This window comes from Nyctereutes procyonoides, unplaced genomic scaffold, assembly GCF_905146905.1.
Source record: "Nyctereutes procyonoides isolate TBG_1078 unplaced genomic scaffold, NYPRO_anot_genome, whole genome shotgun sequence".
In the NCBI taxonomy this organism is placed as follows: domain Eukaryota; kingdom Metazoa; phylum Chordata; class Mammalia; order Carnivora; family Canidae; genus Nyctereutes; species Nyctereutes procyonoides.
Window position 1 is genome coordinate 6,502,872 of NW_026575021.1, and position 13,370 is coordinate 6,516,241.

Below are 13,370 nucleotides of genomic sequence, written 5' to 3' on the forward strand. Positions count from 1 at the left end.
AGAACCAAAACTATTCACGAGTAAAGGGTTGGAAGAGGCACATTATTTTTCCACTTGGATTAACAACCTTCAGTAAAAATTTAGAAGCAAAATGGTGATTTGTTTGGACTCTGGGTGAATAAAACCATCCCTGACCTCACTGATTTGATATTATTTACTTTCATTTGTAGAGTTGTTTGTATTAGACCTCAGGAGTGCTAAAGTGACATGTTCATTAAATATTAAGCACCTATTATATATAATTTTGACCACTGTATTCCCTATTATGTTTAAAGAATAAAGGTTGGGAATTTGAAGGCCAATAATACAGGCAGTTTACATTTTGTTAAAGAAATCATTTATTTTAGAAATGTTTTTTTTTTTTTTTTTTTTTTAGTATAGACTGGTAAAAAAAAAAAAAAAAGTGGTGGTGGGGGGGAAACAAGATAATCCTAAGTGTTTTTATCCGGAAAATCAGCCATTTTCTCAGAAACCAACCTAACTTTCCAATTTGGAATTTGATCAGTTTCATTGTATTTTTTGATTCACAATACTGTACCTAGTTCCATTGGTCTGATATGAGAAACCAAAAGTAAAGGATTTCCTGAGATATCTTCCTTATCTTCTAATGTAACTGATATTTTACCTAGAAAGAGAACAGAATTCCTTTTAGAATAAGTTCTAAGGAAGATAAAAATTGAATTAATATGACTGAGAATGCTAATAGCTTGAACTGAACTTGATCAAATGAAGGATTATAAATTTGTGTTAAACATAGATTGTAATAAAATGGTATAAAATAGTTTAAATTTGTATTTATAATACAGAAAAATTTAATTTCTTCCATTCACATGGTTAATTTTGAACTTCCACTAGATTTATTTGCTAATTTTATGTTTCTAGAGATGATTGTGGTTCGTATTCAATGAATTATATTTTTTAAATGGAGATTTAAAAAAATAAAAATAAAAAAATAAATGAAGATTTTTCTTGGGGTGCCTGGGTAGTTAAGTTTCTGATTTTTGATTTTGACTCAGATTATGATCTCAGGATCATGAGATCAAGTCTTGGGCTGGGCTCTGTGCTGAACATGGAGCCTGCTTAAGATTCTCTCTCTGTCTATCTCTGTCTCTGCCTCTCCTGACCCCTCCTCATGCTCATGCTCTCTCTTTAAAAAAAAAAAAAAAAAGTGAGGTGTCTTCATTATTTTGTGCTTTAGGTACTTTAACATAACAGGCACTTGATAAATGATAGTAGCAATCAATGTAAGACAGAGGTTTCATGAGATAATCAGAAAATCTTCTTTAATTGTTATATGGTCAAATAGCTAAAATTTATATGTATCTTTTATAATTATGTAATTGGTACATACTAAACTTTCCAGAAATTTATCTAAGTTATGCTTAAATGGACCAAGGAATGTGCCATTTAAAAGAACCATGCCAACCTTGAAAAATGAAAATGGCCCCCCCTTGACCTCCTGGTTTTATTTTTTTATGATAGTCACACAGAGAGAGAGAGAGAGAGAGAGGCAGAGACACAGGCAGAGGGAGAAGCAGGCTCCATGCACCGGGAGCCCGACGTGGGATTTGATCCCGGGTCTCCAGGATCGCGCCCTGGGCCAAAGGCAGGCGCTAAACCGCTGTGCTACCCAGGGATCCCTCCTGGTTTTATTTTTTATAAAATGAGGCACAGACTACTTTTAAAGTAATCAAATGAGGAGGGTAATAGGAAAAACTAAAATATATCTTTCAAAGGAACCCAGCATATAGAATTTTGGATTCAGTTGGCACATGTGAAGATGAATCATAATTATAACGAGGCTGAAACTGATCATGAGATAGGGTAGTTAAGTAGGTTTTGATTACTTTTTTGTAACTTTTCTGAATCAGAGAGTTATTCATCTATCATTTCCATGTTTTTTCAATATTGTTTTACTGAGTAACAAATACCATTCTATTTTACTTTACATTAGGAGAGCAAATGTTAGTTATGATTTCAATGGCATGAACATTTAAAATTAGAATTCACTATTTGGAGGCATTCCATTAAAAAGTAAGTAAAGGGGCAGCCCTGGTGGCACAGCAGTTTAGCGCCACCTGCAGCCCGGGGTGTGATCCTGGAGACCCAGGATCTGAGTCCCGCGTCAGGCTCCCTTCGTGAAGACTGCTTCTCCCTCTGCTTGTGTCTCTGCCTCTCTCTCTCTCTCTCTCTCTCTCTGTCTCTCTGAATAAATTAAAAAAAAAAATCTTAAAAAAACAAGAAAAGAAATGTTTGTCATATCATATTAAAGATTATATTAGGGATTTCTATTTTAAAATAGAATAACATGAAAAATAAGGGAGGTACTACTGTTTTCAAATGTCATGTAGATGGGAATATGGAAAATTAAAGTCTGTGGTTACATAGGAATTTTTATTTAAGAATTCTCTTTAAGAAAATATATATAAAAAAGAAAATATGATATACTGGTTAATTTAACATGTGAGCTTCATGATGAGAACAGTAAGGAAAGAGGGGAGAGTTTGCTATTCTATTATCTGATTTAGGGCCTACTTTTATGTTTGTTTGTTTTTCTCCTAGTTTTATGTTTGTTGAAAATAGCCGATGCTAAACATACAGGTCAGAGTAAAAAAGAAAAGCTTTCTTCTCAGCTGTTTCAGGTGTAATTTTTTCTTAGATTGATCCCAAAATTATATGAAGGAGCCTCATGCATGTGCTGGAGGTTTTAAACTGAAACTCTTAACTCATTATCTCTGCATCTGTATCAAAAGGAGGGAAATAGAGTGGAAATTTGGTCACTGAAGGAATGATTCTGCGGCAGCAGGTCAAAGGTATTCTGAGGTTGAGGATGATTATAATTTCCAGAACATGAAGTCTCTTAAGAGTTTGTATTTGAGTTCTTTGCCAAGGCTTAGTCAGACTACCTGCTGCCTAACGGAAGGAACCAGATCCTCTGTCCTTACCACTTGCATGAGGTTGATCCCAACAGTGGAAAAGGCACATTCATTTTCTTCCCTTCACCAATAAAAATTTTGCTGGTTCCGCCATAGAAAAACCAGAAGACATTATAAATGAATCAGACCTGGAGAAAGGAGCGCTTTCTAAGCCTTAGAAAAGACTGTTTGATTGCATTAAAAACTTGGATTCTATAGGTCAAATAAAAATCAATCAAAATTGTAAGGCAAAAGGGATCATGCAATTTCTAAGACCTCAGTTGACATGACCAGTTTTTTGTAAAATATATAGAAAACTGTTCCATATCACTAGTAATTAGACAAATACAAAATAAAAGTTACTGAATTAGCACACTTTATTATTTGTTAAATTAGGAAAGTCTCTCTCCCACTTTAACCCCTCCCTATGATCTGATATGACAAGGTTCTCTATAAAAGGAACAGTCTCACTATTAATAAAAAACAATTCTTTTGGAAAGCAGGTTTTTTTTTTTTTTAAGTGTTTCAAAGTAATCATACCCTTTCTGACCAATAACTGAACTTCTGATAGTCTCTCCTAAAGTAGTAATGTTAAATATGGACAAAAGGTATTGATTGTAGCACATTTCTCTAGGGGGCCAAAATAAACTCTGATATGCACTCACTTAAAAATTATGGAATCATTAAGTATATTTAATCCTGAATTATAATTAATTCTGGGTATAATACAAGGATTATTACTAAAGTAAACAGAATGGGGCAGCCCAGGTGGCTCAGCGGTTTAGCGCCGCCTTTGGCCCGGGGCGTGATCCTGGAGGCCCCGGGATCGAGTCCCAAATGGATGAGTCCCACATCGGGCTCCCTGCAGGGGGCCTGCTTCTCCCTCTGCCTGTGTCTCTGCCTGTGTGTGTGTGTGTCTCTCTCATGAATGAATAAATTCTTTAAAAAAATAAAAGTAAACAGAATGCTAATGTGCTTATAATTGTATAATTTAAAAAGTTTAAAGAACAACAACCAGTGGCATTGTGGATGATCTGTGGGAAGGGACTGAAAAGTAGGGAGACCAGTTAAGAGGTTATCTTACATTCCATGTGATAGATGAAGTTCTGCATGGTGGTAATGAGAATGGAACAGAGAAAAACTTATGAAACATGTCAGTAGATTTTTTTTTTTTTTTTGAGGACTTAGTGACTGACCAAAGGTCAAAGGCATCTCAAATGTTTCTGTAAGTGACTGGACATACAGTGATAGTAAGGTGGAAGTAATTTGTAGGAGGATCAGTCCTGAATGAAGAAGAGTATAGTTTTAGAATTTGGGGTTTGAGATACCTTAAACATACCCTAAGGTTAAGTGGTAATTATGGGCCCTCTGCTTATAAGTGAAAGTGGGGAATTTGGAGCCAAGGGGGTATCTAAATTAGAAGGAAATCCTGTTAAGTGGAGAATAGACACACACACACAGACGAGAAAGACAGAAACAGATGTGCACAGGGGGTGGGTAGGAGGGGGGAGGAGTGGAGGAGACACAGAGACACAAAGACACAAAAGTGGCAAAAAAAAAGTGAAGACAGAGCACCCACATCTTCATTATACCAATACCATCCTATGGTTAAAACCAAAGCTTTTCAGAAGCTGTGTGATTTACTTATCATTAATCAATATTAAAAGCATTCAAATAATGGAGAGTGCAGGATGATTAATTGAATAAAATAATGTTACTGCTATTTAACTTGAGAATAACTGCAAAGCTTCCTCAGAATTTGGTATCAGAAATGTAAAGGAAGTATGTTAAGTGGAGTGGACACTATGATTTATTATTGAGCTTTATAAACTCGAAGTTCAGAGTAACCTCATTAACCGAGCTTTAACTTCTATCATGTTACTTCCCTTTCTCATTTGGTATCTTTATTCTACCACTGTAACCATTTTCTTCTGGCTGTTACATTTATTCATTGTGTCCTCCTTTCTGAGACTACACATCACTGACTGCATGAGCATATAGCTCAGCACTTTGCAGGCAGTAGGTATTCAGAGATTTTGAATTGAATTGAACAACTCTGTTCTTAAAATAGCATCTGTAAAGACTTTGGCTATGGGAGAAATCTCCTTATTGCCACTGTTTTTCCAGCTTTCCCTAGTGATACATTAGTGATACGGACCTAGCAAATTCTATGTAAATAGTTCAGGCTTAACAACACAGCAGGTAAAAAAAAAAAAAAAAAAAAAAAAACCACACAGCAGGTCAAGAACCTTATTTTAATATCTGAATCATTTAATCATAAATCATTTAATCTAGCCAATCTGTTTTTGTTTTGCTTATTGTTAAAATGGAGCTTTCTTCCAAATGAGTAATGAAGAATTTATTAGTTCCTAGTATTTCAGTGCTTTTATTGATAAATTAAGAAAATGGGAACATAAATACAGAGCAGAAAGTTCTGTCTTGTTTGGAGATGTGGAGAAGTAACAGTGGAGAAATGTATTGGTTTTTTTCCCTTTTGCCACTCTTAGAAATTTTTTTAGATCTAAAATATTTTCAAAACCCAATCCATTTTCCAAAAAACATACCAGGCATGCTTAAGGAGCAGTTGGCGTTAGTGGTTAATGCTATTACCTTTTTTAAGGGGTTAATGTTATTTTAATGTGTTTTTCAGTATCACAGATTTAAAAAGTGGAGGTATTTAATCTTTTAAAAATTTTTACCTTGTGCAAAATAGCATAACAGGCCAGTTGTTTTTCTCAACATGATATTCCAGACTATGTTTTATCATATGGACTCAGAAATCCTGTACTCTTATAGTTTGTTAGGTAAAAACAAAATAATGCTACTTTTTCTTTTTACCTTCAGTGGTCTCTGAAGCTGTACTTTGGCTCAGCGTTGCCAGGCACCTGCCATTTGCATCTTCCTCTGTTAATTGTGTGGCAGGTTCATACTGCAGGATCGCATCCAAATCATGGAAGAACTTCATAGTTTTAGAGCTGTCTCCAGAGTTATGAGCATATTTAACTGTTCTGTATTCATATTTGAGATTTTTGTACTTTGCCCGGCACTGTTTCCAATCTCTGTATACTCCTAGTGCTTGCAGCCTTTTAGCAATGTAAATAAATATTCCTTTATTTCTTAGTGTTCCATAAAGTTGTTTTCGTATATTTTTTTCTGCCCAGACACTTAGCAAAGCTTTAACCTCTTCTTCAGTCCAGTGCTTTCCTGCTCCACTCTCCATGTTGAAAGTGACCTGGAAATGATTCACTATTTCTAGCCAAGGTTTTGTTTCCTAGGAAACCAGACGGCTGGTTGTCAATAAGCTCCAAAGAGCTGAAAAGATCTAGTTTAACTGGCTCAAGCTGCCTGAGGGGAGTAACTTGAGAAACTGCCAAATAAGCAGGCTTTGTGATTAAAGAAGCCTAGACCTAAATGATTCCTAACGTTTTTCATTTCAGCTTAAGGGAAAATTACCTTGAGATGAACAGGAGGGAAAACCGTTTTTAAATTTCTTTTCTTACATAATTTACTCTAGTTTACCAAAGATTGTTGATTTTTTAGAAATTAATTTAGAAGTGGTTAGCAGAGGTTCTTTCTGCCCTAAGATTTATAGCTAACACTGATTTTTTTCCCCCTCTAATACAAATCATTTTGTCTTCTAGCATAGGCTAACAGTAAAGACCACATCATTTCACTAAAGAAATCCTATGTCACAAATGATTCAGATGTGTAGGGTGTATAGTGTTATGCATATTTATATAATGTATTGATAATTTAGTAAATTTATAATGTTTTTAGATTTTTGCTTTGCTGGTATACTTAATGTAGTTTTTCTTATTAAAATGCCCAAAAAACAACTACAGTGTGTAATTTAGAAAAAGATCCAGTTTGCCAAATAAGTCAATATATCAATTTTAATGCATACATACATATATTAGAGGTTTACTTTTTATTTCTACCCTGATATACTTTGGAACAAAAATTTGCTAATAAACATTTAATATTTGTAGCATTTGTTCAGAACTACTGAAAATTGTGGAACATTTGGAACCTTTATCACTTGATACTCCACAGTAGTACAGATCCCCTGAAGTCATATTGTGTGTTATGCTACCTCTAACTTAGCTTTTGCTTTCTTCTCTATTTCGTCACCTAAAAATACTGACATAGGAAATGAAATACAAGTACCTGATCAGCTTAGGGTTTTTAGAAGCAGCATTTATTTGTGTGTGTGTGTGTGTGTGTGTGTGTGTGTGTGTGTGTGTGGGGTAACTAAAGTGATAGATACTTGTTGGGGAAAAAAAAGTGGTAAGTGCAGAAAAGCAAAGCAAAAACCTCAAAAATAAATGAATTTTGTTCATGATTCTACTACCCACAACTAAGCATTTTACCTGCTAATTTATTTGGAGATTTACATTTTTATCTACATACTCAACTTCATTTAGAGGTCACATAGTATCAGAAGCTCAAGTTCTCTAGCCTCAGATTATGTTCTCATCCTGGCTATGCTACCACTTTCTGTTTGACATTTGGCAAGTTACTTAACTTCTGTTTCTTTAGTGTCCTTATCTGTAAAATGGGAATAACAATCATAGTATCTATTTCAAAAGATTGTTGTGAGAGTGTAATAAGTTAGATCATTCGTGTAAATGCTTAGGACAGTGCCTGGCATGTTAGTTAGAACTCAGTATTACCTGCTGCTATTGCTAGTCCTATCATCATGAATAGAAGTAGCACTAGCATGTAATGTGTTGTCACCTCCTGGTGGCTCTTGAGAAAAGTAATGCTTCATAAAGAAGCTTATCAGTGTGGTAAATTTAAATTTAACAGTTGATGCCTTTTTATATTCACAGGGGTCAGGAGAGTGCTGGTATTGTGACCAGCGATGGGAATTCAGTACCAACATTCAAAACACACAAGGTATATTTGAACATAATGAAATGTCAATAATAACGATAACAATAGCTAGATGATAACTAGTATGTTGGTGGGGGAAGGAAATTTGAATAATATGCATCTAAAAGTCATACTCTGGATCAGCCATTTCAGTTTGTCATATGAGAGTGCATTTCTTTTCACCCGATAGTTTGCTAGACTGACTCCTTGAAACAGGCCAGTTACTTAAATATTTTAACATGCTTTGAATTTTTAAAATGCAATTGATTATATTTGACAAATTGTATTTAGTACATCTGTTCTTCAATGTTTTAATGAAAAGTATCTCATAAAACAAGCACTTCAACATTATGAATGTATTAAATGCTATTTAATTGTTTACCTTAAAATGGTTAATTGTATGTTATGTGAATTTCACCCCAAATTTTTTCCCAAAAAGAGGTTTTATGGTTTTTAAAATTAGGTTAGTCTTTATTTAAGACTAGAATTTGGAGCACAAGGGAATTAAGTGAAGTGCATTGTCTAATTTGGGATTGCCTGAGCAGAAGCTTATAAATGCCTTTGCTCACTAGGGCCACAAGTCTGTTGTGGTTTTTTTTTTTGCTAAGATAAGTTTTTACTTTGACTTTGCAAGGGAATGGGTCTTGTAAATCATGTCTTTACTCAAGACAATTTGAAGAAATTATATATTTCAAACCTTGGAATCGGACACACAAGATACGCCACTACAGGAAACTGTGAATTAGAAAATTGCCAGCCCTTTGTTGTTGAAACACTTCATGGGAAAATAGCTGTGGCACATAATGGCGAATTGGTAAATGCTGCTCAATTAAGGAAAAAGGTAAGTTTTTAAGTGCATTTTTTCATTAGGATAAATTAATGAAATGAATTTTTCGGGGATCTTGGTGCAGGATATTTTCTAATTGTTGCCACCTGTTACATAACACCTTTGTTACATAACAAAGGACAACTGTGTTAGAATTACCTGAAGTATTTGTTAAAATTACAGACTCTGAAATACCACCCCAGAGTCTGGGGTTGGAAGGGTGGTCAGTCTGGATAAGGTGATTCTCATGTACTGCTTTGGAGATTTGGAAAAGTTAATTTATGGTTGTCTTTAGAAACAGAAAAATTTGGGATGCCTGGGTGGCTCAGCGGTTGAGCGTCTGCCTTCAGCCCAGGGTGTGATCCTGGAGTCCCAGGATTGGGCTCCCTGCAGGGAGCCTGCATCTCCCTCTATCTGTGTGTGTCTCTGCCTCTTTGTGCCTCTCATGAATAGATAAATAAAAAAATAAAAGAAAGAAAAGAAACAGAAAACTTAGGGTTTATTGACTCGTCGTAACCCTTCAGCTTTGTCCTTATGTTCAAAGCATAAGAAGAAAATGGAATATATAAACTTGAAGATAACAAATACAAGAAAAAATAATTTGGAAACAATTATAGGAAACCACTTGGGAAGGGCAAAAGAGTTTAATTATGTTCTCTTTTGTTCATAGTATGTTATTTGGAGCATTCTGTGTTACTTTGTGCCTATACCTTTATTTGTCATCATGTCATCTTTTTTTTTTTAATTACTTCGTATCTTTATATTTCTGATAGCTTAATTTTCCATTCTTGCCATTCATTTATTGATGCCAAATTTCTTTTGGTTCACTGGATTCTGATAATCTTGATCTGGTAACCTTGCAAATAAAAAAAAAAATCTCAGGTGGTATTCATTAACAGGATGGTTCTACCACACATATACACACAATTATCTCCTTAGCATTCTAGAACCAGGCATTTTATATGGGATAAGTAGTGAGAGAAGTCAAACAATGGTGAATTTTAGTGGGTGAAAATATATTTAGAACCATGCTTCCATACCACTCATTATCCTTTTATTTTCAATTCTAGCTTTAGTTATTTCCCAGAGCTTTCTTCTGCCCTTTTCTTAGGCTCTGGTATTATAATGATATTGAAATCTTTTTCTTCCCCCAAGTGAAAAGAGAATTTTTTAATTTATACAATCAGAAAAAGTATAAACGTGAAGTGAAAATTACTAAAAAAAAAAAAAAAAAAAAAAAACAAGTGATGACACTTAGAGTAACCATTAAAAGTTCAATTCTGAACAATACCTAGCTCATTCTTTGTAGACATAACCCCTTACCTAGATGCCGGATTTTACTTCTACGTATTTAGCTGTTTACTAAAAATGTTCTATAGTATGAGTTTAAACTCAGCCTGTACATCTAAATGGGGATGTTCTTATCCTGGGCAGTCTTGCTCAGAACCTTAAAATCATCAGGAGAGTGCTCAACCAATTGTATTACATCTTATGTGTTTAATTGTTCAGTATGGCTAATTCCTTTCCTCTGTTCTATAAGTGATGATCAGTGGAGGTGGGTAGCCACCAGCACTACCACCGATAAACCTGGCTTGAGAGGCCCCACTGTAGTGTGCTACTTTTAAGGGAATGTGTCCTATTAGGATTGTCAAGGGCTTAAAATGTTAGAATCACAATTCCAAATTCTTGTGCCTTCTCTACTACCCCCCCACCTTTATTGCAGGTCTACGTTCCTTCAAACTTAGTTTTCAAAAGCTATTCTATATGCTTCCTAGAACACTTTTTCCTTGCTTAAAAACCTTCAGAGAGGGGCTCAGTCAGGTAAGCGTCTGCCTTTTTAGCTCAGGTCATGATCCCAGGGTACTGGCATCGAGTCCCACATAGGGCTCCCTGCTTATCGGGGAGTCTGCTTCTCCTTCTTCTGCCTTTCCCCCTGCTTGTGCTCTCTTGTTGTCTTTCATATAAATAAATAAAATCTTTTAAAAAAAAGAAAATCACAAAATCTTCAGAAACTTCTTCCCATTGTCTCCAGCAGTGATTCTTCATTACTATATACACATCATTAGTAGAGTGCAGGATTTTCATAACTGAAAATTCACACAATACCTGACCTTTTTGCATAATGGTGGGCTGTTGGGTGAAGAAGGGTCAGGTGGAGCTTTCCCTCTAATGATTACACTTTTCTCCATTCTTAATAGCTTCTGCGGCATGGTATTGGTTTGTCAACAAGTTCTGATAGCGAAATGATTACCCAGTTACTGGCATATACACCTCCTCAGGAACAAGATGGTACCCCAGATTGGGTAGCAAGGTAATTGTAAAACTAGGTTAATCTCACAGCTCTGGTAACGAGCGCTGCCTTGCATGTGTTTATAACTGAAATTACTCATTCAATTATTTAATTCTAGGATTAAGAATTTAATGAAGGAAGCACCCACAGCATACTCCCTGCTTATAATGCACAGAGATGTTATTTATGCAGTACGAGATCCTTATGGAAATCGTCCTCTATGCATTGGAAGTCTTATTCCTGTATCTGATATAAATGATAAAGGTAATAAATATGCTTCAGAAGAAATATAATTTCATAGTGCTTTTCCATGTCATTGTCCTACTGTTGGCACGCCCTCAATTCATTAGATAAAGGAAGCTTATGAATGAGAAGGAACTAAGTAAAAAAGAAAAATATGAGAGTTTTTAAGGTATATTTTCTTGAGTATGAGCCATTTTAAAAAATTTAATGAGACATTCCTGTTTTGTCTTGTCTGAATTACCTATTCATATCCTTTGATCAGCTTTTTTATTTGATCATAGTATGACTTCAGTGATTTTCTTTTTGACTTATTTGATGTCTATTTGAGCTGTAAAATCAGATTTTGAAAAAATTTTGGTATCATTAATTTTATCTTGGCTCGAGTCAAATGAAGATCAAAGGCTTTTTTTTTCTTTTCAAACTTATTTAAATTCTAGGTAGTTAGATCCATATGCTCTTAAAGTCATAGAATTTTTTAAATTTATTTTGTGTTAACTGTTCTTTTGAAATAGGTAGTCTCTTGTAAAATTTCTTGAATCCTTAACTATATTGCCTTGTGATTTACAGAGAAAAAGTCTTCAGAAACAGAAGGATGGGTGGTATCTTCAGAATCTTGTAGCTTTTTATCAATTGGCGCAAAGTAAGTTTTGTTCCACTCAACATACTTACTTTTTCCACATCAGTAAAAAAAATGTTTTACATAAAAATTTTCTTTCTGTTGTCTGTAAGAAGACACATCCATAAATACAGTTTCTTTTGTACATTGTATTTAGCAGTTGCACTGACTTTTAATGCTCCAGTGATACCTTCTAATTCTGAAACTGGCATCTTGTTTTCACAATACCATGAGACATATTTTAGAAAGGAAGATCTCCTCCAGAAGGAGTAGTTATGATAAAAAAATTTAAGCAAGAATAAAAATGTTCTCTTTAACTTCTAAAACTCAGTAAAACTTAGGGCTTTTTTTTTATTCAGAATTAGAATTTAGGGGTAATATATATACATACTAGATTTATTGCTGGAGGAATATTACTTGTTTATTAAGCTATCTCTTAAACTGAATCACTTTTCCTTTATAAGGGAAGGGACTCTGTGTGTATTTCGTAGTTAAGTCTTCTTTCTTTAACACTGTTTCCCAAGATACTACCGTGAAGTCTTGCCTGGAGAAATTGTGGAAATAACAAAACGTAGTGTCCAAACTCTTGATATTATACCAAGGTCTGAAGGAAACCCGATGGCTTTTTGTATCTTTGAATATGTTTATTTTGCAAGACCAGATAGTATATTTGAAGGTAAATAAAATATCTTTAACTGTTTATATAAGTGTCATTTATCTCACTAAAATGTGGCAGTCTTGGTTTAAAGGCTTACCTCTTTGGAGGCACATTGCTATATGTTGTGGATATGGGACTAAACCTACAAGTCAGATGGTCAGTATATTTGCATTCATTTGAGTCCTAAATTTTGTTTTCCTTTTAGGAGTAAAGATTATGATTTCAGATGTGTATTAAGGCCAGTTGTTTTTTTGGTTTGGTTTTGGGTTTTTTTGGAATAGTGAATGCCCCACTTTATTACTTTAGTTGTTTTATATGTTTTACTTTACTTTTTATACTCAGTGTATAGTGATCTAACAAGCTAATTTTCTTAGAATAATAGTATCATGTTAAGTAAAAATAATCCATTTCCTTTTCCAAACATTCCAGACCAAATGGTTTACACAGTAAGGTATCGTTGTGGTCAGCAGCTGGCAATTGAAGCACCTGTGGATGCAGATTTGGTTAGCACTGTTCCGGAATCTGCTACACCTGCTGCTCTTGGTTATGCAGGAAAGGTATTTTCTCTTGACATGCAGGGAAATGTTCTTGTAGCACTGACGTTAGAAATCCTTGTATATATAACAAGAAACTTATCAATATATGACAAGGAAAAAGAAAATGTTGGATCCTTTACAAGAGTTACTTTTCCAGCCTTTTCATTCAGTGGTGCTGTTTTAGTGGAGTCCACCCAAAGATTAGCAGCATGATCCCCTTCATTTAAAAAGATAACATCCTGAATATATATAATTTAGTGGTAATAATTACTTATTATTAAAATCTATTTCATGAAGTGCCCTCAGTAACCACAGGTATATCTGTGCCCTATTTAGTATGGGTGATAATAAAGCCATTTATATTCATTTTGTGTAATGTTTTAAAATTTATTTATTTATTTATTTAAAGTG

General features: G+C 34.5%; 2 protein-coding genes across 2 annotated transcripts in view; one reads left to right on the plus strand and one right to left on the minus strand.

Annotated features, from left to right (window-relative positions):
- Positions 1 to 6,563, minus strand: part of PAICS (phosphoribosylaminoimidazole carboxylase and phosphoribosylaminoimidazolesuccinocarboxamide synthase) — a 51,919-nt gene extending 45,356 nt beyond the window's left edge. The window contains exon 1 of the mRNA XM_055340280.1: positions 5,754 to 6,563. Within this exon, the coding sequence (XP_055196255.1) occupies positions 5,754 to 6,135 (382 nt within the window). The 5' untranslated portion in view covers positions 6,136 to 6,563. The remainder of the gene's footprint in view (positions 1 to 5,753) is intronic.
- Positions 1 to 13,370, plus strand: part of PPAT (phosphoribosyl pyrophosphate amidotransferase) — a 36,495-nt gene that overhangs the window by 17,411 nt on the left and 5,714 nt on the right. The window contains exons 2-8 of the mRNA XM_055340307.1: positions 7,748 to 7,814; positions 8,425 to 8,631; positions 10,815 to 10,927; positions 11,025 to 11,170; positions 11,717 to 11,789; positions 12,290 to 12,441; positions 12,853 to 12,980. Coding sequence (XP_055196282.1) covers positions 7,748 to 7,814; positions 8,425 to 8,631; positions 10,815 to 10,927; positions 11,025 to 11,170; positions 11,717 to 11,789; positions 12,290 to 12,441; positions 12,853 to 12,980 — 886 coding nt within the window. The remainder of the gene's footprint in view (positions 1 to 7,747; positions 7,815 to 8,424; positions 8,632 to 10,814; positions 10,928 to 11,024; positions 11,171 to 11,716; positions 11,790 to 12,289; positions 12,442 to 12,852; positions 12,981 to 13,370) is intronic.